This window comes from Melospiza georgiana, chromosome 2 (assembly GCF_028018845.1).
Source record: "Melospiza georgiana isolate bMelGeo1 chromosome 2, bMelGeo1.pri, whole genome shotgun sequence".
Lineage (NCBI taxonomy): Eukaryota > Metazoa > Chordata > Aves > Passeriformes > Passerellidae > Melospiza > Melospiza georgiana.
This window is the reverse complement of record NC_080431.1, coordinates 3,908,086-3,935,012: the sequence shown is the minus strand read 5'-3', so window position 1 is coordinate 3,935,012 and position 26,927 is coordinate 3,908,086. Positions and strand designations below refer to the sequence as shown.

The window sequence follows — 26,927 nt, the reverse complement described above, 5'->3', positions numbered from 1 at the left end:
CACAGTAACATCATAATTCTGCTGATGCCACTTTCTATTAAAGTATCCTAATAAGTGGTAACTGTTCTGATACATGAATGCATGTGAAATAAACCTGGAATATAGATATCACACCAGAGCAGTTCAGAGAAAGGTAATTCTCTCTCATGAATTATTTCAGGACTTGGTTCTGTTCTCTGCTATGAAATTCTGCACGCACACATACATGCACAGAACAATGCTTCAGGCCCAGACAAATCTTCCTGGGGCACTGCTGAAAAATCACAGAGCAGGAAAGCTGCAGGTGCTCAAATCATGGGCAGTTCCTGTGCTGCAGATGGACAGAGACATGAGCCAGAAAGGAAAGAGGAGCAATTTTTAAAAGCTACCCAGTGTCCAAGACATGGATGATATCAAACACTCCATAAAAATAACTTGGTTTTGACAAATCATCAAATTATCACAGGAAACCACTGGTATGTGTCTGACAACATAACAGATATCTGTCATGTGTCTTGACAATGGAAAATAAAAATGATTTGGGAGAGTAGGTGAGGAGGACAACAAAGAAATGTCAGAGAAAAATTACTATGGAATAATCCAAACCAAACAGTAAAGAGAATCAGGGTCTGGAGGTATCTGTGGCAGTGGCTCTGCTGTACTCAGGGCTGTATCCCTTGCTCCAATTGCTCTTCTCTGGTGGCTTTCCCCCTTCCCAACAAGTACTGCCTCCATGGCTTTCTGAAACGCTGGCTGCTTGTCCCTCCTGCTTATTCACTTTTTACCTCTGAGCAGTTCCTTCCTCCTGCTACCACAGAGGAGCCTTCCATCACCCTCACCAAGGTTTTCATGCCAGTATTTCCACAGCTCCCTGGTGAATGTCTCTCCTTTAGGACACCCTTTCAAACAAGTTTCCAAACCCACAGGCCCTGACTCCCCACATCCCAGATTTACCATTCTGCAGGATGGAAATGACAGTGGGCTACTGAGGGCTCGTGTTTACTTTTTTAAGACAAATCTGAAATACTTGACATTAAAATTATCCACACAGGTTCTTATGTCAGTGGGTCTCTGGAGCATTTCCAGGGGTTCTGTTTAAAAAACTCCTTTTTTAGGGTAAGTTTAGCTCACAGAGGGGGTCATTCTTTCCTTTTATGTTTCTAAAAAGAATTAAATACAATTTAATTATTTAGCCCTTCTTTAATGTTTACTAAGGACCTTTGGGGGTTAATTAATGCCAGGACAATTCACCCATGAACTGTTTTCTAATTCAATTTGTTAAATGCAAGTAGCCATAAATATTATAAATCAATTACGGAGTATATTCTACGCTTCACCGACCAAAAAAATCATAACAGAGTATTTTTGAAGGTGATTGAGAAAAATGAACCATTTCCATAAGGCCAGGCATTTATGCTTCAATTTATCTTTTCTTTCACAAAAACAATTTGAAATACATTTTGCTAAATACAGGAACTACTTTTGTAGAAGAAATCAATTATGCTCTGAAGTTTAAATCTTCTTTTTTTCCAGCCGTGCTCTAATGTATTACCGTACCTCAGAAACATACCCTGGGGAAAAGGCTTCTATTCTTCACTGGAAATCCATGAATAACATTATGTAGAAATTAATTTATGATAAATGATTTAAAATCTTAAACTAGAATGGTTTCTGGTTCAAATGTCATCAGAAAATGGCACCTCACCCGCAGGAAGGAGTCAAGGGATCCGTTCTCCATGTATTCAACTACAATCATGACTGGTCTGCCTGCAAAACAGCAAAGAGACACATCAGCATTATGCACATATTATGGGGCTTTTGCAATTTTAGCTGCTCTGCACAGGTTAGTCACAGTAGCTGAATATATTAAATATTTCCAAAATTCTCATTTATATCACAAGCAGAATTCCCTGTGTTACTCCTAAGCATTATTTTCTATGCACTTTTTTTTTTCTTTTGTTCTTACTAGATTAGCTGAATGCACATCATTCACTTTGGTGTATTCTCCCTTAAAAAAATGATCAAAGAAGAGCCTGCTATCTCCAAATAGCAAAACTTGCCATTTGCCATGTACTATTTTGGAATGTATCTGAATTAAGGCAAATCCCAAATATTCATAAGCCGTGACTGAGTAATTACAAAGCGAGGATCATAATTTTCCTCCAAAAAAATATCTCAGGGACTTAGGAACATAGGAGAAAGATAGTATGGGGTGTCACAAAAAAAAGTTCCCCTAGATCTGCTGTGTGCATTTAGTGTGTATAATCCAGATAAACTCTGAATTCATATGTTTGTAAAAACCTAAAATATACACAGTGTTACTCAAATCAAGGTTTGCTCAACCAGCACAGTCCCAGGGTGGCACCATATCCAAACTGAAGCAGAACAAGAGATTACTTTTTTTTTTTTTTTTTTTAAAGGATATCCAAATGTGAAGATACACTTTTGAAGTGTGTACTTAACTTAAACACCAGCTCACTGCTGGTACCCCTTAGAACAAAGAACAACCCTCTAAAGGTGCTTGACAGGAGAGGGGCATTCAGGCTGCCAACCGGGCTGCACAGCAATTCTTAGAATTATTAATATCCCAAAGCAGCCATTCCATACTAAAAATTAATGAAGAAGCATGTTAATCAGATTAGGAAGAAGGTGAAAGAGCTTAAAATGGCATACTTTTCCTGGGAATGCCCATCTCTTTTGGGGGTGGTGGGAAACCAGAGCTGTGACAAGTGGTGACACTGAGTCCACCATTTCCCTTCCTCACTTCCATACTAGCTGGGCCAATATTTTTCAAGCCCAAAAGAAGACTCTTTCAACACATCACTTTTTTTTTCTCTTCTGCTCAAATTATGTTTGTGATTTTTTGGATGAGGGGATGAGAAACAAACACAGTGTTGGGCTGATAAAACATAGAAGGGCATTTTGATTATTCCACCACAATTGTCCATTTCTGTTCAGTTTGGTTAATAGTGCAAGTGTTTATTAATGTCCACAATGTACAAAAGGCCTCAGCCAGGTATTTCTCCTGAGCTATTACAGTTTATCTTCAATCTAAAACAGTGAATGATCCATTTCTGTGTTTGCTCCAGCATGCTGACCCAGAGTTTTGGGTTCCTTATAATGCCCATTCACAGAGCTTAGTCTGGTCTTTTTGTAATTCCTATCAATATTCCCTCATTTCCTCTAATAAAATTTGTGATTATTTCTGCATTGATTCTCATGTTCACATCTTACATTAATAAAACATTTCATAGTGTCGTCACAGTACTAATTATTTGTGTGTGTCTGTGTGAAAATGCCCAGATGCCTTGATAGTCTCTTTGGATAGCCCTTGGAAGTGAGAAGAATAACCAGCTTCTTTCTTTTTGACTGAATGTTTAGCCTCAGCTGTTGATGTGCATCTGCCCCCAAATCAGTTATTTTCATCTGCACCCATCAGTTATACCCTGGTTTTGCAATATAAACTTAAAAGATACATCACTTTTAAGCTCTTAGAGATCAGAGGTTTTAAAAATTCATGTTTCCTTTAGTTCAGTTTGCTAATGATGACTGGTTGTACAGCCCACTCTCTTTAGTTTCAAGTGCATGAATGCCCCAGATTCCCTTCCCTTTATCATTTCCTTACTGTCACAGGGCTGACACCTCCACATGAAAGGAAAATCCTAAAACCCAGAGAAGTAAACAACCTGCAGCCTGATGCTAGAGAATCTTCCACAGTGCAAAACCCTCTTGAGCAAGTAGTAATTTTTCAATAAGTAGGGCTGTAAAGCTGGCTTTCAGATTGCACATTCAGTCAGAAATTTCTCTTTCTGGGTAAATCAACAACTAAAACACCTGTACAGATAATTTGCATTTGAAGGGAAGGGCAAATGGAGCTTTAGAACAGCACCCCTGGTTTCCTGTGGGGAATCCTTTAGCACTCTACACTTTCCAGAAGCTGTAATTTTCTCTAGAGGTTCACAGGCCCTCATTGCAGCTTTTGTGCTCCTTAGATTCACATCCTTCAACACAAATTATTTTCATACTTGTTAAACAGAACTATTAATTCTTCTACATTATCTCACAAAATATTCTTCCCTCCAAAAACCCCCACCTGTACTTCCTTTTGCTGAGACCCTATGCTCCTAGGTTAAAGTAACTATGAAATATATTTATATGCATTCATCTGTGGATTTAAAGAATACAGTCTGGTATTTTTTTCACTGGACAATGAGGTTTTAAAGCATTCAATTTGAATGACTTGAAATGACATGCCTTAACATAAAACCAGCTCTTCCAAGTGACAGCACAAGAATGGCACTAAATACACCAAAAAGTGCAGCATTTTCCTTCTAACAGGTTGCTGTATATCAGAAAATCAGCAAATCATTAATAAATTCATGATTCAGTCACTTAGGCTGATAGCTTCCTACTGACTCATTCTGTATCACTTGCCATGCTACCTAAATTTCAAATGAAATTGAGGGGGGATTGTGTCAAGACACCACAATGTGTCATGACACCATGAAAATAAACCTGGCTCCATCACTTGATTATCTCAAGCAAAAATCTTTAATCTGGACACAAACCTAAATTCTCAAATAAACAGGTCTTTAGTGTGACAGCACTTGATAAAAGCCCCCTGATTTTGACCCAAGTCTAATGCATCCCTGGAGCTATTTATGTATTCCAAGCCAGACTGTGACAGTGACATTTTTAGTCAGCACAGAATTTGTCTTTGGAGCACCTGTGGATTAAAAATGTCTCAGCTGTTGTTAGGGTGGCTTGAAGACTTAAAAAGTAAAAAACTCTGGTACACAGTAGAATCCAGTGGGAAATTTTACCATCAAAGTGGCAACACTGGCTCTACTGCCAGTGTGTTATCCTTTACAGAGTAGTGCAATTTGAGTCCAGAAAAACTTGTATGTGCTGGACCCCTGTACAAACACAAAATACTGCTTTAGTTGTAAAGAGGACTACAAAACTGACTTCAAAAATAGTACTGGGAGATTTCTAGAGTAGTGTTTGCATCTAAATAAATTTTTTAAAAAGCCTATTACTTAGATTACAAAAATGCATGCTGTTCTCATGGCACTAAAAATTCTTCATCCTCAAAACAAGATCAAGAATGAATAAATGGGAGTGGAGCAGAGAAGTCTCTGAGACAGAGAAGCAAGTTAATTTTACAGCCAAGAGCCACACAAGAAAAGGAATGGAAAAAGGACACTGAAAAAGGTGTCAGCTGAAGGTTTGGAACCAAGGAGCTAAAAACTGTGGGTGCTGCTGGAGGAGAGCACAGAGCTGGTTTGATCTGAGGGAGGATGAAATAAAACTGTTTGAAGCTGCCTCAATGATCAAATCAGTCAAACAAATCAGACTTGCAGCAGTTTTAGATGCTTAGCACTGCTGGAATGGTGAGTACTGGGAGAAAACAAACCTTTTAAAGCAGAGGAATTATTATGTGTCCTGAGGCAATAGGTTTGAACCCTAAATACAGATTTTACACGCTACATATATCACATTTATAATCTGCAGCACATTATAACAGATGTATCATTTTACTACATATTTAAGATAACAAAAGGAAATAATAACTGTATTTATACATGGCACACACACTGATATCATCCTCACATTCTCTGTTCTCAGATTTTTTGTGCAAGTATAAATATTCCTGCCCCAGACACATGTGGGATATTGTCTGAAGCAGATTTCCCTCCTTGCACATGGAGTAACTGTGGCTCTGGGAGATCCTTTCAGAGTTCCAGCATCTCAGAAAGCCACACTGAACACACAAGAGCAGCACTGGGCTTGGCATGATGCAGGAAAAGGACAGTAATTCAATTTATCCCAACTGAGATGAATCTATAGAAGGGGCAGGGGCTGGTCACGGTTTTGAGGCAACTCCTGCCTTGTGACAAGAGGCTGTGACTGCTTTGGACAACTTTCCCTAAGAAAGTTGTTCACTGCGGTTCTCCCACTCAGCTGTACTGCAATGCCACTCAAACAAAACCAGAGAAAATGACAAACAACCTGTATTGATGTCATGCCACCCCAGAATATGCTGCAATCTTGTATTTTCCACTGATCAATCCGCTTGTCATTTTTCAATAAGCAGGAATGAAAAAAAACCAAAAAACAAAAAACAAAAAAAGGGAAACAACCCCATAGATTTCCAAATAATGTAAAATACTGATTAAATGTGAAATTCACATTGTATATATTTTTAAGCTTTTTTTTCCACAACACAAGATTTTGATAACATGCAATTTAACTGAGTGCCAGAGTGATGAATAAGGAGGAGAATCTGAAGTGTCATATCAATGACAAAATATTCAGCTTGTTGTCTCCTGTTGTCATTTTAAATAATACAGCAAAGCCTCCTTTAATGAATGTTTTATGTAAGATTAATCCTCCAAAAAGGATAGTTAGCATGTGTTCCTTTTCTACAGACTTACAATGAAATCTCTAATAGCAATTATGGGAATAGATTTGTTAACATAAACACACGATCCTCATTCTTTCACTTAAAACAGCACAGGTTGGCACCTGTTCCCTGGTTCATATCAGAAAAAATTGCTCCACCACCTCTGCAGATCAGAATCCACGTGGCACAGGAAATCACCTCCCTGTCAGGCATCTCTTAATTTCTGTTGGTTGCCAGGGATTTATCTCCTGCTAAAGCAGAGATAAGGCAGCCCCAAACACAGGGCACACCCTGGGTGAGGGCTGTGCCTCCCACACTGCCAGGGGAATGCTTGGGAGGCACTCCTGGAGCTCACAGCTGCTCCATTCATTGCACACCCTTCAAATCAGAGCCACTGGCCACGGCACTGCAGCTGCTTCTCTTCTGTCATCACTAAAAATGCATTTGTATGCACCAGAAAAAATCCATTTCAGTGATTGTAAAAATATTTTTCCATTATACAAAACAGGTAGAGGAAAAAAAGAAAGAAAACTAAACATTTAAAAAAAGCAAATAAAAATAATTCTGCCACTTTGCATTTTTGGTTTTGCATTGTTAGCCCACATCAATGCACATGAAGCCAATGTGAATTTTAATGCAAGCCACCAGACTTGAATTACTGACTCATAGAAGACCCCTGCCTAAGACCTGTGTCCAAGCAGCCTCAAAAAATAGAAGTTGCAGTTCCAAACTCCTTTTTGAGAGTTTAGAAGCCAGAGTTTACAAACAGGATGGGACATCCTGCTACCACAGGAATTCCCATAGATATAACCTATTTATCTTCTCCTAGAGCACTTTGGATTTTCTCATGTCTACATACCAAATATCATTAGTTAAGTTAGTTGAGTCAAGGGAAGATACTTCTGGAAAATCAATTAATAACACCTCAAAACACATCAATGACCACAACATACTGTTTGAATGGAAGGTATGGCCACACAGCTACCACTGCTACCTGAAGATTTATTGTATCCAGATAATCTGAAAATATTTCATAACATAAACCTGTTTTCCTGTAATTATCCACTAAATGCTTTACCACTTATTACCCTGTAACCCACTGGCAAGAATTTATGCCTGTTGGTGTGTTTTGGAAGCCAGGAAAAGTCTGTATGTATAAAATATTTATATTAAATATTTGTAAAAACCAGAAGGTTTGAGAACCTGCAGCCTCACGTTGCAGGCAGCAGTGCACGTGGCTCTCCTGGTTCCTCACATGACAAAGGGAGAATGTGCTTTGGACAACAGAAATTTGAGGAGTCCTGCTCCTCCTGCAAGCCCTAATCCACATCAATCCCTCCAGTGTGCCTATAGAAGATATTCTGGAAGATTTTAAGGAAAGGAAAGTGGAACTGTAAAGACAAAGCAGCTATGTTGTTTCCATTATTTATTTTCTGATCCTTATCTTCCCATGAGAGAAGCAAGTGGAATGCAGGAGAGAGTAAAACCAGAAGAAATAGGGTTTTTTTTTGTCACTACTTGGAGGTTGGGTAGGTGAGAGAGAAATAAATGGCTAAAATTATATTATAGAAATACAAAAAATGGCACTTTTGCTTTAGCACTGAAGCAAAGAATAAGAGAAAAAAATAGTAACAGATAATGCATTCTGTTCAGATTCAGTTTAAGAGAGACTTTTGCCCAGTTGGATTAACCAAAACAATTCACCTCAGTTATTTTATAACTGAAATTCAGCATATTTCACTTAATCTAGTGACACCTCACCCTGAGGCTCCTCAGGGTTCATACCAACCCACACCCTCCTGTGGAAGGAGCAAGGGATGCTCTTTGGTCCAGAATTAGACCACAGAGTCTGACTGAATCAATGATCATTGCCCTGCTGACCCCAGAGCACATCAAGGAGTTTAAACAATGTCAAATCTGTGCACAAATCTGGGCTTCTGCACTTCAGATTCAGGCTGCCACGATTCACAACAAGTTATTAGGGAATACAAGAAGCAAATCCTACTTAACCTCTGTTGTGAATTCACCTATTAGCATGGGGGGGATTATATTTAGAAGCTGTAAACTACAATGTAAATTTGAAAAGGAGCAAATTTTTAAAAAAAGCATACACAAAGTTACAATGAAGCGGGGTTTTGTGCTTTCATAAGCCTAATTACATGGTTAAGATATTATTTCAATCCTATTCTAAAATGTCATTTGTTGTTTATTTGATATTATGTCTAACTGAGAAGTTGATAAGATTCTGACATGACTTCAGAATATCCTTTGTGTATTTTTCCATTTACCATTTGAGCCATTTTGCCCCATTTCCCTTTAATCTACATGAAGATTAAACATCTGAGATATCACTGAGATATAAAAAACTCATGATCCACCATTCTTCCTTTATGAGCAAGGCATCAATTCTCATGTGCAGAAGTAGGGGAGGTCACACATCAACACTCCTGAAGGTTCTGGAACCCACAAAGGAACCTTTGGTTGTAACATGTGGGCTGCTAAATCCAAAATTAAGAAAACAAAACGCCATGACTCAGAGCTCCAACAGATACATGATGCCCTGGACCTAACATTGATATTTTTGTGATCTCCTGGGGTTTTTCATCATTGCTCTTTGAGGGTTTTTACCTTCAGAACATGAAGGCACACACTGTCAAGCTTCTCTTTCCAACTCTGATTCTGTGTGTCATAAACAGGTGACAAAAGTCTGTACAGGATTGTCTAGTCTTCACCAACTGCACAAGCCACCTAAAAAGGTTTTTTAAATACCACTATGTAAAATTCAGATTTAGGCAGATTATTTCCCACAGTCAGTATTTGGGTCTGGGAATGCTACTTCAGCAAGTTGAATTTGGTAAAGGCACACTGGTTTCCTACCTAAAACAGACCAAAAGTATTTAAACATTATTCAAGTTAGCTGTTTCTCCTGCCTCCCATCTCACAAAAATGAACCACTTCTGATTATGCTTTTACATCCAGTGTTCTACCACTGGCAAAAAAGGGAGTTCAGTTTTCCCTTAATCTTGAAACAAAGGAAATCTGTGTGCATCTCAACATACAAATATACTTCCCTGTTTATCTGTCAAGCTCCTTCTGCTCTCTTCATATCTTTCTGCTTCTGTCAGTAAGGAACAGCAACTTCCTTCAACATGCTTGCAACAATTAATTTCCACATTTTCTGAAGTCAGATTTTTAAAATATGCAATAGTAGTGTATATTAAGAAAAAATTACCACATATGCAAATACTTCTTTTCTCAACTTCTAGGATTTAAATGTTTGGAATTATTTACCATGACCACCTGAGCATGAAATAAGATATTTAGCAAGGGTGAAGAATGAAAATCTCCTTTTATCACATCCTACACTCAGAGCTTAATCTCAGTTTTACAGTTCAATCCTAACCCTAACTGACCAGCACAAAATATGTTTCTTTCAGTATTAATGCTGCTTGCTGCTCATCCTTATTTTGGTTCTGAAGTACTCCCTGCCTGCCTAATGGGAAAGTCCATCTACATTTGAACATCTCAGAAAATACATGCCATTATCTATTAGTTATGGGGTTTATAATTTAAACATTCCAGTGGAACAGCACTGAGGCTGGGAAGAATAAACTGGAAGAGCCATTTGGCTCAGGTACCCCAGGAAATGCATATGCAATAGAAAAATCAATTTGTTACTCACTGGGAAAGGATTAGTTTTCATTTAACAACAAATATAGAAGTGTAGGTGCTGGAATTCAGAATAAAGAAAAATGCATTAACTGGGGGGGAAAAAAGTTACTTTTCTCATTATTGAAGTACTATGATCATAGTTGAATTCAGTATGTACAATGCCCCTTGATGGATCTTGTTGAGTAATTTTGTTCAATAAGCATCTGTCAATACAATTTGCTTTCAAATGTCAGTTGATATAATATCAAGAATAATGGGCTCACTCAGGTGCACTTGGAAATTGTAATAAAATATTAATTTTGGGCAAAAGAAAACTGTTAATCATCTAGTTTAGTACTCTACAATTATGCATGAATTTTTTGAGGAGCTCTGTGGAATAAATGTGAATATTGAAATGTGTGTTAGACAAAGAGCCATAAATAACCGGGCAGTAAAACACTGAAGAGGGGATATCCTCTGTAGAATGTGCTTTTTGGTGAAGAGGAGTCCAGGACAGCAGTGAGCAAACCATCCTGTATCATTCCCAGTTTCTGGAAAGTAAGTGCATTCTCAATTACTTGCATGCAATATATTTTTTTGAGGTTCACAAAGGTGGGTTGTTTCATCAAGCCAAATTTCTTTGCTTCTATTTTTCCTACAATGTCAAGGAGCTGGATAGGTAAGACTCACAAATGAAGTGGCAGGAAATAACTGATGGTCACACTTCATGGAAAAAGCCACATCAGGATACTTCCACAGAAGCTCCAGAGAGGGGAACAGGGGCAGTGATCCAGCTGCTGACCACAGCATGATGGGGAGATGATATCCACAGAGGGGAGTTCATGGCAAGAATAATTTTGATGGTTCTCTCCTGCCAATGCAGTTTGAAAGCTGAACAGTCTGAAGGAGAGGTTTGGCTAACAGAACCTTTCCATGGTCACTCATGGCCTGGCACCCATCTCCAGCTCTTGTTGACAGAAAAACTCACTGGAGGAGTTTAGCTTGAAAGGAACAGTAGGAGAGGTATTTGTTTTCCCTTTTTTCCTTCCCAGCTCAGCAAGCTGAGCAATCTCTGGCTGTTCAAAGACAGCAGAGCACAGTGAAGCTTCCTGCCTGTAACTTGTGTGGGCATTTACACAACAAACCCTTCACACAACACTTCAATCAGGAGCCGCAAGAGGAGCGAGCTCAGAGCTTCCCCAAAGTGGAGCAAAGAACAAACAGGGTGTGTAGCTTGGGAGAGAATGTGAAGAGAGAGATGCAGCTCTGGCAGTTTATAATCTGGCCTTTCACAAGGTGTGTGTGTGTGTCATGAAGGAAGCTTCCCCAGCTTGGCCAGCATCAGTGTGATGAGGAGTGTAAATGCTAAGTGGTTTAAGAATTCTATTTAATATATGCAAGGCTATCACTTGACAAAAAGTACTTATTGCTCATGTGAATCCATCTGTCACTGCAGACCTACACCAGCCAAGTCATGTCAATTTGTGCTGCTAACAGGTGGAATAACAAGGAATGAAGTAATTTGTGACATAAATGATAGCTAAATAAAAAGGAAGCTGTTGTCTGTAAATGGACTTGTTTTTGCAAGAATCTAAGACAAGTTTTTCAGGCCTGCTTTAAGTTTTGCTTCTGGTGAAAGCAGTGACAGACTTTTGATGTAACTATCAAAGATAAGCACTATTGCATTAGAAGTTATGTCTAGGCTTGAAAAACACCTACATTTGAGACAATCTATTTATGCAGAAAGACATAATGCCCTGTCCCAGCAGCATAAATTAATCTTTAAATTGGCTAAATGAGGATACCTTTTACATAAGAGAATCTCTGCACAGTGTAAAAGCTGAATTACACAAAACTGAACATCAGCTGTCAATGCAATGGTAAAAGAAATACACTCCTCTCAACTACTGAGATTAAAGTAGAAAGGGAAAAAAGGAAACCAACAGCTGCATGGCCCTGCCAAGCTGCTTTCCAGACACTTATTTATAGCAGCCTTTCTAGTTTAGTTCTGTGTTTCATTAAAACATCTGTGGCAAATTTTGTAGAAAAAAAGATCTAAAAGCATTTTGTCTTTAGTTAGAAATAAATTTTCTGAGTATTTGGAAGGGAATCTGCCACTTAGCTTGAGTTAAAGGTTTTGGTAAATAAAAAGCATCTCATTATCTTTGTTCCTAATGACCCTAATAGCAGAATAATGCTGGCATTTTAAGTTTCCCATGTAGTTAAATTAACTGAAATCTTACCCATAACCAATATGTGAAACAATTAGGTTATAATTCTGCAGTTATTAAATGTTAAATACCTCTGTTAGGCTTATGAGAGCTACTGTCCAGCACAAGCCCAAACATCTCCACTGAATCATGCACAGCAAGGAAGTCAGTTCTCTTACATCCCACATCAGCACTACCTTGTCAAGATTGGTTTTCATGGCTTTTTTTTTTTTTTTCTCAAAAATATTTGGGATTTTTTTTTTCTCACATGTAAAGCAAAGCTGCTTTTAGCAATTTAGAAAAGGAAAGGACATCCCCTGGTCATCTCTGATGAAAAAAAGAGGCAATTCAGAATTTGGACTGTGCTTAATATAAATATAAAAATGATAAGCTGAAAAAGGAAGAGTTAAATAGCAGCAGTACAGGTAAGATTGTTGAGATGCAACTGTTAGCAGCAATTTTTGACCTGCACTGCAGAGCTTCATGCCCCCTGATCCCCCACATGAATTCTTTCTCAAAGGAACACATCTCATCCATTGGATTTATCACAGTTTTTCATTGCCTCTCAACTACCTGAAAATCTTCCCTTTCTCTGGGGTTGCTGCTTTGCTCACCTTTTTTTTTTTTTTTGTTGCTTTTGACATGATCAAACAACAGCATTTATCTCCATTAACTTGTGGGAATATCTGTTACACATCATGCCATTGCATTTCCGTATTTTCCCACTTTCAATGTTTCACCAGATTGACTCAGAATTCTTAGCAAAAGACATTTAACAGCAAGGAATTATGAATGAGCTTCATTCAACAAACTACATTTAAGAGTTTTAAGTCCATAAGACCAAAAGCTTTACAAGTACTCCAAAAAACAACAGTCCTGAGGATCTTGTAAAATTAACTTGTAGCCAGGGAGGGAGGTGAGAAGCCACTTCATGAATTTGAGGCCATTTGTAATTTAATATTACTCCCACAGAATCAGTGGGATGCTCTACATAACACTGTGTTCAAAACAGAGAATTTTATGGGGCCTGCAGTATTTCCTGCTCAATAGTTGTTTAGTTGCAGGTACCACCTCCTTGTGATGCTGACTGCCACAATTCCTAAGGGCTGTTAAGCACTCTGAGATATCCCATGGAGAAAAAAAATATGGAAAGTATTTCACAAACTGTTGACAAAAGAAACCCAAACAGTCATAAAAAAAGACATCAAAGCTGCTGAGACACTTCTATTCAAAGAAAGAAATAATAGCACTTGAAAGAAAAATAAAAGTAAGAATCATCTTGTAATTAGAATTACTGCAGTAGATAAAATGGGGCACAGATAATTACAACAGTTTCTTTTCTATAGCAAGTCAGTAACATTATGTAATTTTCCAATTTTCTCCCTTTTTTTACCAGATATTTTTTCTTTCAAGAAAAACTTGTAAGTAACACTACAGATAACACAGGGTGTCCAGAAAAGATACCAGCCTGATATTAGCCCATGCACAGATTCATTTTTAAATAAAAATATGTAGTTTGGAAAGGAACTTTGATTCAGTTTTAACTATAGTTGTATGTATTTACTCTTCACTTATTACTTTTGATGCAAGATGGTGTTTAATGGCTTCAGAAGAGAACGGATAACACAAGTGGCCTGTCTTGGAAAGGAGCCCTCTAACCTGTCCTCACTTATTTAAAGAGAATTACAGAGTTCAAATCATGGTAAAAGTTACTAAAAAACAAAAGAAAAAAAAAAGGTGGTTTTCATGACATACAACTTGCAGCTACCAAAGCACATAAATGTTTCAAACACCAAATTAATATATTATTAAGTTTTCCCTTTCCAAATTTGTTTTTTTTCCCATGTTTTAGCGATGGAATATAAATCTTTAGGGAAGAGTCAGAGTCACACACATTCCAAGATTTTAAAGTTCTCCTTCTTTGGTGCACATGGACATGCTTCAGGAAATGGATGATTAGAGGATAAATATTGGAAATATCTTCCAATATTTAGGTTGGCCACTTAACTGCAGGACAGTTTCCCTCACAATTTCTCCAATACATTAATTCAGGAAAATGGCTTGTTCCCAAGAATTTATTGTCTTTTCCGCTTCCTTTTGGTTTGGCTTTTTATTGGAAGGGACATCTGATCTCCCTGTGTGACAAATACCAAATTTGATTTCCCTGAGATGTGTGGAGAGATGGGGCAGAGAGTGAAGGAAAAAACAAAAACTGATGTGTGGGAAGAGGCTGGAATACCTACCAGAGGAAATGCTGGGGGGTAAAGATCCACCCCCTGCCACTGGATGAGAGGCCAGGATGCTATTTAAAAATCCCGCCCTCAGGAATCTGGAAAGAGACTTCACCCCAATGGTCGGGAAGGATCCTTTCAAAGAAATAGAAATGATCATTAATCAAATGGCTTGTTCTCTGGCTGACACAAGAAGTTGACTGTTTAAAGAAAGAACAACCAAATCTCTGCAGAGTTAACAGTGGTTTCATGGGAACAGATGTCATGAAAAGCAGTTAAAAGCTTTTGTTTGCTTTTTAACCAAGTCATACAATGCACAGCTTTAACCAGAAAAAGGTTTTCTGCATAGTTTGCAAAGGGAGAATTCCAGCTAGAAAAATTTGGTGTTTCAACATCAAATTGCCCCTGTGGGATATTCATAATGCATTCCAAATGACTCCACCATAGAGGCACGTTACAATTTTGTGTTCAAATCAAAGACAGACCAGTAGAGGTGAGGCTATACCAGCAAAGCTGTTTTACACCAGTTTTTTAAAGCCACCTGACAAAAGTCACAAGGGGCAAAGGGGAACCAGAATTTGTAGCTAAAATACTGAATTCTGTGTCAAGGCAGCTCCAGCAGTCATAGCTTCTGTCACACCTCCCAAACCTGTCAATGTATTGATACAGGCAAAAACCAGTTGTATGGATAATGCCTAAAGATTTTTAGCTTTTTAATATATTTTTCACATAATTGCAACTTTTGATTTTAGGCAATGTGGATATGGCCCCTTTCTGCTTTGCTGTCACCAGAAGCTCAACACATTTTATGCTTTCACTACAATAAACTGTAAATTCTTCTCATTACCTACATGTATAGTTTTAATCATGGAAACAATGATTATCTCATCCACCTCTTCTAAAACAAATATTTGTGACAAAGCTACTGGTGAGAAATGAAGATGCCTTAGCATTTGATCCACTGTTTCAGCTTTCAGCATTTGTACAGAGATCTGCAGACATCATTTCAACTTCAGGTTAGTGTTCAGTGAGTGCCAGCATCAAAGATGGATCTGAAATGACAGCTCTGCACATCTCACTGAAAAGCACAGGGTCAAGATTCTCCCACCTGGCAATAAATCTAAACCGACAATCAGAATAATCTGATTGTTTTTGCAAGTGCATCAAGTAAGCATCCATCCAAAAAGTTAGGCAATGGCAAGTTTGTTTTCCTCAGCTTGCAGGTACTTCATATTTGTTCTTTTAAGAGATAGAAAGCATCTTGATCTTTATAGACAATGAGAAAAATAAATGGCCTTCAACAGCTGAGATTTTTTTTCCATTAATAAAAATACATTGAGGAAAATTTACCCTCAAAATGCACATGCATTTGCTGAATTTAAAGTAGCCTAGGAGAGCTTTAAGTTTTTTACTTTTGTTTTCAAGCAAGAATTCTGATGTTTTCCCTCAATCCATCTGTCCTTTAAATTTGTTAGTTAGTCATGCTGCAGTCTGTGGAAAAATAATTAATTTTAAATAATTAATTTAATTGATCTAGATGCAGTGCTTTTATATCTGATGGCTAAAGGTAAGTTTTCCCTCTGGAAACTCAAGAGAAGTCTTTGGCATTCCTATACAAGTGTTTCCATATTCCATGGCTTTCACTTTAAAATATTTGCAGAAGCGATCCTGGACAGACAGTACAGAATGCAATACACAAAAATTCAATTTTAAAATGGAAATTGTTCCATTAACTCCAAGATGTTTGGTACTAAACAGCATCTTAAAACATAAAGTCTAAATAATGAACATATGAAGACTTCCCAAATAGAAAATTGCTCCTGTTTCCAAATATGAATTATACCAACCATAAGGTAAAGCCACTGAGTCACAAACCATATGTACAGACCTTCAGAAAAGCCAGCTTCAGCTTCACCAGTGACATTTTCCTCTATTTAAATGCTATTAAATGGCAAATAACTCCAGTTTCCTAAGCCTTACAACAAGTTAGTTTGTTACAGAAAGTCATGAAGACAACCCCAAATTTATTTCACTTATTGTACATATTCAGAAATAATAATAAAAAAAAACCAACAAGGAGCAGTGAATTTTAGAGCGAATAAGTCTATAAATACTACGAGAACTAGAGGGCTGAAATTATTGAGGTTTTATAAGCAGCAAATAACTAAAAGAATACATATAAATACCACTTTTCTCTCACACTCAAGAGGCAGGGTTCAGTTGCTTAAGTGTAAATGGTTTGTGTCATTTGAGATGCTCTCAAAAATCTGAGACATTCCCAGCTGAGTGGCAGACATGACACGATCAGCAGGAGATTTCCACTCTGAAAGTGGCTGTGAGAGGCAAAGCAGCATTTGGATATTTAAGAGGAGGCACTGAGTGTCACTTTAGGCAACTGAATCCCATCTCCTGTCATCTCAGAAATGTCTCTGACTAAGCAGAACTCAGAGTCACTAGATCAAGGCCTCATTTGGTGTCTTTCAGAAGTCCACAAACACCTCCTGAAAAGGACAAGGCTGGTGACATTCAACCCTGACCAGTATCCATCAACAAAAAAAATGCAGACAAATGAGAGATTAAAAGTTCATTCATCTTAAAACATGCACGGCTCTAAATTAAAACACAGCCCCAGGATGAACTTTTTTTCAGCCCCGGGTGTGCTTTTTCATCATGTGCACAATGTGAAAACGGTCTGAGACTTGATTATGTGATTTTATGTTGGGAAGGTGATAATCACTGCAGATAAAGCAAATTAATTCTTGTTAAGCCACATCAATCACCACCAGATGGACAGAGCTTTGATAAGAGCTTTGGGCATTTACAGTAGTTTAGAAGTTACTCAAACATCTACTTGTTAGCATAAACATTCATGAAATATTTGAATGAATGACAGAATCACAGAATGTGTAAGGTTGGAAAGGACCCCTGGAGTCAGCTAGTTAACCAGATTTCTTGAGAAATTATGTGAAATTATGCCATTCTGTCAGTCCACATCACACAGAGGCTCATGTTTCCCACCACTTCTGTTTTCTGCAAAAACTCATTTTTGCAGTGGGTGCACTCACACCGATGGCAAGATCTTTCAGTACAACATTCTAAACTGGGAAAAGGAGGCAAGAATATTAAGCCATGATTCCCCAGTGCCCTCAAATGCTGTTGTTATTTAACAGTTTACAGTCATGGATTTATTCAGGAGAAAACCCCAACGTGTCCCTGCTCCACAGTTACACACTATGAACATTTTGTCACCTTAACATGGAAACTATGTAAGTTACAATATTAGTTGGAAAAGCGAATTGAAACTGTAGAAATACATGGAATAGCTGATAGTTCATAAAGTATCCACCACGTTCTGAGCCCTGTGATACCATTTTAGAACTCAGTGTAAATTCTTCAGTTTCACAATAATTACAGCTAAGTGCCTGAGCTCAGAGGCAGTGGGGGAGTGCTGAATCAATTAGCCTGCCTTCCACCTTCAGCTGTTGTTCCTGGGGGAATATCATCCCACAAATTGTGGAATTTGATAGGGAAGTCACTGGTACAGCATCCTAAAGTGGCGTGGGTTTAAGTAGGGTATTATCCCCCTGAGCAGAAGGGCAGGAGAAGGTGGCTGGGCACAGGAAATCCATATGCTTAGTTCAGCTACAGAGCACTGACATTAATTCACACCCATTTATTGGCACTGTGTGCTCACAACATGGCCAGCCAGGAGGGAACCACTGCTCCCAGCCCACATCCCATGACCAGTGACAAAACTGTGCCCTGTTCTTTGTCACTGCTGCTTTTCCTTATTTATTACTATTATTTATTATTATTGAGTATTTATTCAATATTTTCTGCAGGTGGAATCGACCATTTCATGTGCTGTGTACTTCTGAGCATCTAGCAGCCACAAATTCAAAAGCAGCTCTTTGGCTGCTTAATTTAACAAACTGGATTGAGAAGTTCTAGAGAGGTCACAATTGCCCTTTTCTATTTGTTTTTACAAGCACCATCTCTCTATTGGCACCAGCAAAAGAAGACTTCATTCTGTTGTTCCCTTCCCACAGATTTAGTTTGGGAAAAAAAGAAAAAATGCATGGGTGGTATATTTAATGTAAAAAATACCATTGCTATTTGTTTCTATATAGTCAGTTCTCTTGATGCTTTCCATACAGGGATTGTTGAAACCCAACTAAGAGAAAGTTCTGAGGAACTCTGCAGATGAAGGCTTTGGGGAAGGGAGGGCTGTAAGGAGCTTTGGCATCCAGTTTGGCTGGAAGCAACTGGCTGTTTTCACTCCAAACTGCATTTTCAGGCAGGGTGGGCTGAACATTTAGTAAAAGAATTCTGGAGGACAGAATGCAGAAAGTTTTCCTGCTTCTGAATAGGGGAATTATTCAATTTTATCACCTAACGTCTGAGAGAAGACTGGCTTCTTTTTGGAGCATTTCCCATTCTAAAATAAAACCTCATTTTTATTGTTACTAGTGTTTCCTTGGGGAACTCAGAAGCATTTTTTTCAAAATTATTTGAAATATATCCATTATGGAAACTACTGAAAACCAGTTGACTTTTCTCTCACATGATTTTATTGATTTATCCTTGCTAGACCACCAGGAATGGCACATTACTTCATAATCTTTTATGAGGGAACATATGGAAGGTTTTTATAAGGAATGGCTTTATAAAACTTTGAAATTATGATGTCAGATTACAATTTTTAGAGCACTCGAAAGGCTTGACTTGCAATGAAAAAAAATCAGAAGCAGGGAAAAAATTTATCCCTGATGAATTTGTTGGATCATGTTTTCAGTACATTTAGAAAACATAAACTTTTTTCATTGAAATAATCTGGAGATTTAGAATATGCTCCTATTTTAGAGCTTTTTTCATGAAAGCAAAGGCTGATAGAGTGGTATGCCTAAATTCTTACCTGAATAATTCATATCTCTTAGAAAAAACTAATTTTCAAGATGACTAAATAGTATTTTGCAATAGACATCACAAAATATTAGAGCATAGCAAGAATTGACAAAAATTACTGTGCTTAACCCCTGCTGAAATCACAGAACACAGAATGGCTGAGGTTGGGAAGGAGCTCTGGAGGCCACCAAGTCCAAGTGAATCATTTCCATTACCTTGCAAATCACACAGTGAAACTCCTGAAGGCTGAATTCTGCTCCGGTACCTAAACCAGTAAAACCAAACCTGCATTGTGCTGTGCAGAGGGAAATTTATTCTCTCATGTTCAGCAGCAGATTTTTAAAGGAGTGATCTAATTTTGTTTCCCCAGATTCTACCAGAGCAGTTGACATCACACCCCCCAAATGATTTTCTCACAGCTCAAGAAACTTTCAAGAACTCATAGAGTCCTTCGACTGCCTTTTCCTGGTGTCTGGATTATTTATTTAAATGGTTTTTTTACTCTTCACTTAGATTTTAACTCTGAATTTCCTGCAGTTTACTGGTTTGGAAATAATTAAGCATTCATATGCTTTGGCTTCATTTCTGAGGAACAGACCTTTCTAGCCCAGCTCTTGGGGAACACATTTTCAAAGTCCTGCTTTTCTATATCAAGTTCCCTGATTTCTGCCCCAGACTTAAATTTACAGGATCTGTCTGGAAACATGAAGAAGACAAACACTGGGCAGGGCAAAGCTGCTGATCTCCATCCCTGATGAGTTGAAGCCTGAGATCCTTGTGGAACACAATGCTTCCCTACAAACCTGCACTCTCATTTCTTGACTGGCAGATGGGAATAAGTCCAGAACCAGGAATATTTACACAGAGTGAGACTGTTTTAGAAAACCCCAATTATAACAACTTCTGGCTTTACTTATGACTTCTCTGGGACAAAAAGCAAATGCTGAAAGAATCTTTCAGTTCCTAAGGAGGAACTGATGTAAGTTACAGAATATTTGGGGAGAATATTAACATCTAATTTAATTTCCCTTGCTGCTTCTACACAAACAGGTGATTTGGGGGGGAAAGTGAGGGAATTGCCTGAGAAGAGTTCTACAAACACTACAGGCATTTATTTTGTGATGTGCTAAATGTCAATGCACACTGAAGTTCTGGTTGCTGGGAAGATTGGTGTGACAGCATTAATGTGATTAAGGCTTTTAACAGCCATAACAACTGCTGTGTTGAATCATCTTTGTAGCCTTAATGGAATAGAAATGGAAATACTGAGCTTCTATGGGATAAAACTGTGTATGCTTAAGCTGGCTACTAAATAAGTGTTTTTCAGTCCCTGCTAAACTGAAAATAGCTTTAGCACAATGCTAAATAAGAACCTGAAATCTTTATGTGTTTATAGGGATGTATGATACCCAGGACACTGCTACAAGCACTGTATGCTGTACATTTGGATTTCATTATCATGCATTCATTATTACGTGAAAATAAAATACTTTAAAATTACAGTTTTCATGATAAAAGAAAACAAAGCCTGTAATATCAGCTGAAAAATTTTTGATTCATTTATATACGTCATTATTTTCGGGAATTATGAATCCATTAATAATTATCTAAATTATCTTTTCATCACCCACTTTTTGTTATTTTGGAAGGAAAAATCCAAGCATTCCTGTAATTTGGAATTCTTTGTTCTTTTAAGACAGGAAACTCTCATGAGAAATGTTGGTGGGGTAAATGGGATGGTTAAGAAGTTACAGGGGCTTTTTAAATTTTCAGTTGCCCGTTTTCATGGTATTTCCATAAAAACAGAGATTTGGTTTTAATTTTGTACTTTATGTTTAGGAATTGCAGAGCGGTTTAATTTAATGAGTGAAATAGCTTTTCATGGGTGACATCTGAAGGTGGATGTGTTCATGAAGCTGCTGTGCACTCTGCAGCTCTGCAAATTAAGCTTTTTTCCTCTTTTAGCCTTGTTACCCTGTTACAGTATGAACCAGGGCTTGGAGATAAATACTCCCCACTTTTAGACAATAATCACTATCACCGAAAAAGCCTCATTGTATTCAGTTGAAAAAAACCCCTTGGGGCTGAGTGATTTTCTGCTGAACAAATGTAGGGTACAAATTGAGGATTCCTTTTGCTATTTCACATCCATCCATTCACGATTCACTGAGCAGTAATATCAGTGAAATTAAGCCCATAGGTTTGAATTCCTTCCTTGTAACAAACACCAAGTGACTTCCTCAAATAAAAGATGCCAGGATTAGAAGTGGAAAATCGCTGTCATTACCAGAATTGTGTCTTGGAATGAACTGTTTGATTAGAAGTGGATTAAATGCTGGCTTAGATTTACAAATCTGTACATTAGACAGAAAATCCTCTTTGCCTCTGTTCACTGAAGGTGTCCCAGCCCACACCTGGTAAACCAGGACAGGCTGTGTTTGCTCTCTGATGGCCGGAGGCACATGGACAGGAATTCTGCTTTCTTTTTTGGAAAATGATGCTGACCAAAGAGAATTAGCTGTGATTAATTATCTCCTTGTTCATACCAGTGGATTTTCTCTGCAGCTCAAATACCCCTTGGTGTTCAGCGAATGCCGTGTGGTGAAATCTCTCTCATTTCATCATCCCTGTGCTGTGTTTTTGGCAACAGTGACTCTGCCAGGACGATGTTGAGCAGCATTTGTTTACCTAGGCCACAAAGTCACATTTTTCAATGCTTATAAAGGCATTCATTGAAAACTGGAAGTAAATTGCCAGTCTTACCTGAAACACTTGTGTGCTGAAGAATGTGTTCAACTACAGGGTAGAAGAAAAAAGCAGAGAAAGGGAAGAGAGGAGACTTTTCTAAAGTGGGTAAATTAATTATTGTCAGTCTAGAGAGATATTAACAAGTTTCTGTTGTTTCAGGAAGAAAATTAATCAATTATGTGAATTCTAGCAACAGTACAGTGGTTTGTTTCAGGTTTTTACTATTATAAAAATTCTGTACTATGCTTCTCTAGATAAAATATTGAAATGAAGTCATTATCAGCTAAACTTATTTGCTTTCAAATTTTATTCAGCAGAAATTACCTTGTTAAAGTTTAGTTGAAAAATGAAAATATTTACAGATGGATGTTTTTATGAACCTATTTGAGAATGTCTGACAGAATACATTTCCTTCTGAAAATGTGTTTACAGGATTGTCATTAGTGTTTTGTGCTTATATTTAGAACATACTTAAACTGAATACTCTGTAACTTCACACCATCTATTATGATGTTTTAAAATCATATGCTTTTCTTTCCCACATTGCTTCTCTCTTTCAATTGTGTCTCCCTTAACAGCTTTATCATTCTCTCCTGATTTACAAGCACTATGTTTATCTCTGAAGAAATGCAGCATTTAAGAAGGATTATTTTGTGCAAACTGAATTTCCAACCAGGAGTTTGGAAAGGATCCCAAACAGTTTGCATCTAAGTTATTTATTCTTCTGGAACCTGAACTAGGTATGTATTAAAATCAGAAAGATAATTATAGTCAGTGAAGTAGTTTACTTTCCTCACATCTAACTCTCACATTTCTATAAAATGCAATATCAGATATTTATATGAGAAAATTACCAGTCCATTTCTCAATTCTTCTTGATATGAATCTGCTGTTAAAGATATCTTTGCTTGTTGCTTTGCATTAGAAATTTGGGTATGAGCCTTAAAGCTGTAGGAAATATCACAGTGCAAACTGTTGTAGCAGAGGTTTGTATGGAGAGCCTAGACCTGGAGGGTCTATGGGTAATAATAAACAAAAATATTAATAAATAATGCTAAAACCCAATAATGGTTGCTATTGAAAAACCACACATATTTGAAGATGAGTAACACAGTTTACATTTAAAACAATTCTTTCCTGCTTGTTACATCCTGCTTTCACCAGTGGAAGGTGCAGCAGGATGCTCTGCCTGGAATGGGGTGAAACAACTTGAACTGTGCCCTATGCAGATTTATCCCCAGCCTTTCCCCATGCTCAATCACATGTACATTCACTGGTGTGTTTTTGCCTCTACACAGAAGAACAAATGAATGTACACTTATCAAAATAAATCAACCAAATACAACTTGTGAATTGGGATTATTGATTGCTTCCTATACACTCTTTAACCCCCTCACTCCTTTGGCTGCCAGCTGCAGTTGCCATTGTCATTTATAATTGTTCTCACTGTTGCTTTTATGGTTTTCCTGCACAGGCAACAGATCAGCCATGTTGTGCAGCAAATCTGTCAGCACATGCAATATTGTCTCCCCCTGATATTCATTGATCTTCTGGTTGCTGTTGTTACTAAAGCCCCAACCCTTCATATATCTCCTGCACACTCTAAATATCTGGCCCCTTAACTTACTGCACCATTTTCTTCTTTACTTTCATGGTGGAGGAAGAAATCGCATATTGTATTCAGAAATTTCAGATGGAAAAGCAATCATTTGTGGTTAATAATGATGCTAATTATGAAAAATGATGACCATGCAATCCCTACAAAAGAAAATGAAAAAGAAGTAGTCTGGCCACATCTTATCTACAGGACCTTATCTTTTTAGTGCTGATAGTAGGAATCATTTTTGTCACCTATTTTTGTACTACAACCACATCTCATGTCAAAGCATCTGAATATCTTTGAAAGTCAGGTCCTGTGTGCCTGAACACAGACATCTGAAGGCAAAGGATCCTGAAGAAACTGAAATCCTGTTTCTCAGCTGTAGCCTCTGAAAGCAGAATTATGGAATTTAGTTATGTTAGATAGTGTACCCTGGTCAGATTAAGCTGCTGTTAACAGGGTGTTACTGCTTGACTGTTTGACAATGTGCTTTTTCTTCACTGCTTATCGTCCTGTGAAAGATGCAGCAGCAGAATTGACAGTCAAGATGTATGGCTTGCTAACTGCAAAAAGGGAAAAGCAGAACACAGAAATGAGCCTGATTTGAGCTGCAGGAAACCAAAATGGCCCCTTGATTTTTGGAACAAAATTTCCAGAATGTAATGCATGAAAGATAAATACAAATTTTCCCAGAGGGTTAAAAGCTCATTTCTTCTAAGTACATGCCATTCAGGAGAACTGAGTATTGTGGATTTTTAACTTTTGCCAGCAACCTTCAACACATGGGTGCATGGTGGTTTGCATGTGTAAATTGAAATGTCCACACGGATACATGCATGTGTAAAAATAGCTCAGGACTATCAACATTAATTACATTTCTTCCAGTACCAGTCAGGAAGGGGAACCTATTTTGCAAGAAGGCTACAGATACTTTGTGTGTCTGTGTTATGTGCACAGCTCTTTCAGCTCTGTATTTTGGATGATACTTCAATAATTTGAGCTCACAAATTTGGCTAACAATGCAGGTGGTTGGTGGCTGTGGGTTTTTGTGTTAATCTGATGGCCATGCCAACCCTGGATTCAATAATGTGTTGCAATATTTATCTATGAATAAGGATACAAAGCAAAATAAAGGGAGTGAGCCAAATTCAAATTTACAGCTCCACTTACTGAACAATTTATAACACAGCTGGGATCCTACTGTTTTGTCTGTCATTATGTGCACAACTACAATAATATTTTATCAGAAAAATTCAACTTTATACTCAATGCCATAAAAAGTCCAGTGGCTAATATGACACACATCTAGTCTCACCACAACAGTGGATTGTCCATAATCAACATTTAAACTTTGCAGAATCATGCTTCCTGGGAGTACCATTTCACCATCCATGACCAAGGTAGGAATATGGTCAATATTGCCTCAAAAGTGACTCAAACCTTTTGTGTACCAACAAAATATACAATATTATGTATACAATAAACACATGTACTACAAAATATGGCACCTTCTAAAATGGATTCTGAATGTCATTTAACAGGTGGGAGAACAGGGTAACATTAAATTCATTACAATAAAGGCTCAAAGAACTAGAGCCAAATGTCTTGGCTGAAAAAAGAAGAATTCACTATGTATTGAATTTTTGAAAAATAAAAAGGAAATAAAAAAGAAAAAAAAAAGTCAGATATTAAGAGCTTCATAAGGTAAATTACAGAGAAAGAGGATCAAGTTGGTGCTGTGCCTCCCTCATGGACACAGGTAAAGTGCACTGATTTTAGGGCTTTTGTTGCACTGAATGGGTTATATACAGTAATTTGAAAAGAAAATCAATCATTAAAGCTTTAAACTGATTTGAAAATGAGTGCCTGAAGATTTCAGAACTGCAATACTCTTTACAATTTGAAAGCCATGAAATCAAAACAGTGAGGAGACAATAAGGGAATCATAAGTGCCATCCCAAAGCCAGGCTTGATGTCTGAGCTTGTGAGTTTACACAGAACTAGAGGTCTAGCTGCTGTCTTCATTTTTCCTCCTTTTGTGAAGGGACTATTTCAAAAATCCTTCTGGAGAATAGAAATGTACATGATGCTGTCAAAGCAAATGAATGCCTTAAAAAGATTCCCCTTGTACATGTCACAGGTACAAATCCTTCAGCAGTCAAAATTTGGAATGGAAGCAATTCCTTAGAACTAATTGGCTTAGAACTAATTCCTTAGAACTAATTTCCAAGATTTGGAAGTTATTTAGGGTAGAGTTTGTGGGGGAGAGGAATAAACAGATTATGAGTGTAATAACGCCCTTGCATGCATTGGTATTTTTTACTGAACCAGTACTACACAGTAGTGACTAGGTTTTGCTTTAAACTATTGTGTAAGGCCCTGTAGAGCAAAACTAACTAAAGCTTCCAGTCTGGATTTCTTCCAGTACAATTACAATAGTCAGGGACCCTTTTTCATGCCTTTTGTAGATATAGTTATGCAGCCTGATTTTTTTCCTGTAGGCATAGCTTTAATTTAATTTGTAGACTTTCCACGGAAAGTCTTCAACATGATGTAGAAATGAAGACATCTTCCCTAGAGCCCAACTTGCAGTGTTGGTCACATGTGTTTGCACTGGAGAATGAAGTTATTGTTCTTATACCTGTTTATGAAATAGCAGCAGCTTGGCCACAGACATAAAACTTACCTGAGCATGCCCTTGCACACCCAAAAGAGTTCCCAAAATTATCACTGTGCTAACATGGCTTGAAAGGAAACATGGGTGATTTTATGAAGTGGCCAAGCATCTATGATAAATTAGTGAGCCAATCAAGCAGTCTTTTGTGGCAAACCATGCAAGGAATGGTGTTGCTGTAACAAAACCAAACAAGAATAAAGTTTCCCCTGTGATTTCTGGTTAGCAATACAAGTGGCACCAGATTCTGTGCCATGGTGTGTTTGCCTTGGCCCAGCAAATTGCCCTTGAAATGAACTCCCTGCTAACAGAGAGTTGTGCTACAGCAACTGTTCTGCTTACTGCCCTCTGTGATTAGGGATTGCAGCTAGGACAAATGAGAAATGAAGCCATAAGAAAAGGGAATTAAAACTCTGCTTCAGAGCTACTTTTGAGCAGGCTTAGTTTAGCATTTCTTTCCTCCCATACAGTACATATTCCACAGCAATTTTGAAAACAGTATAATTTAAAAGTTAACATTTGC

The 26,927-nt window shown here is 37.8% G+C and overlaps 1 protein-coding gene across 5 annotated transcripts in view; it reads right to left on the bottom strand.

Moving 5' to 3' along the window:
- The window catches only part of EPHA6 (EPH receptor A6), a 370,217-nt gene that overhangs the window by 57,213 nt on the left and 286,077 nt on the right, over positions 1 to 26,927 (bottom strand). For 3 of the 5 annotated variants that reach the window (XM_058018768.1, XM_058018769.1, XM_058018771.1), the window contains 2 exons: positions 14,490 to 14,612; positions 1,685 to 1,746 (listed from right to left, as the gene is read on the bottom strand). In XM_058018768.1, the coding sequence (XP_057874751.1) occupies positions 1,685 to 1,746; positions 14,490 to 14,612 (185 nt within the window). The remainder of the gene's footprint in view (positions 1 to 1,684; positions 1,747 to 14,489; positions 14,613 to 26,927) is intronic. The other 2 variants (XM_058018770.1, XM_058018773.1) reach the window with 1 other exon arrangement.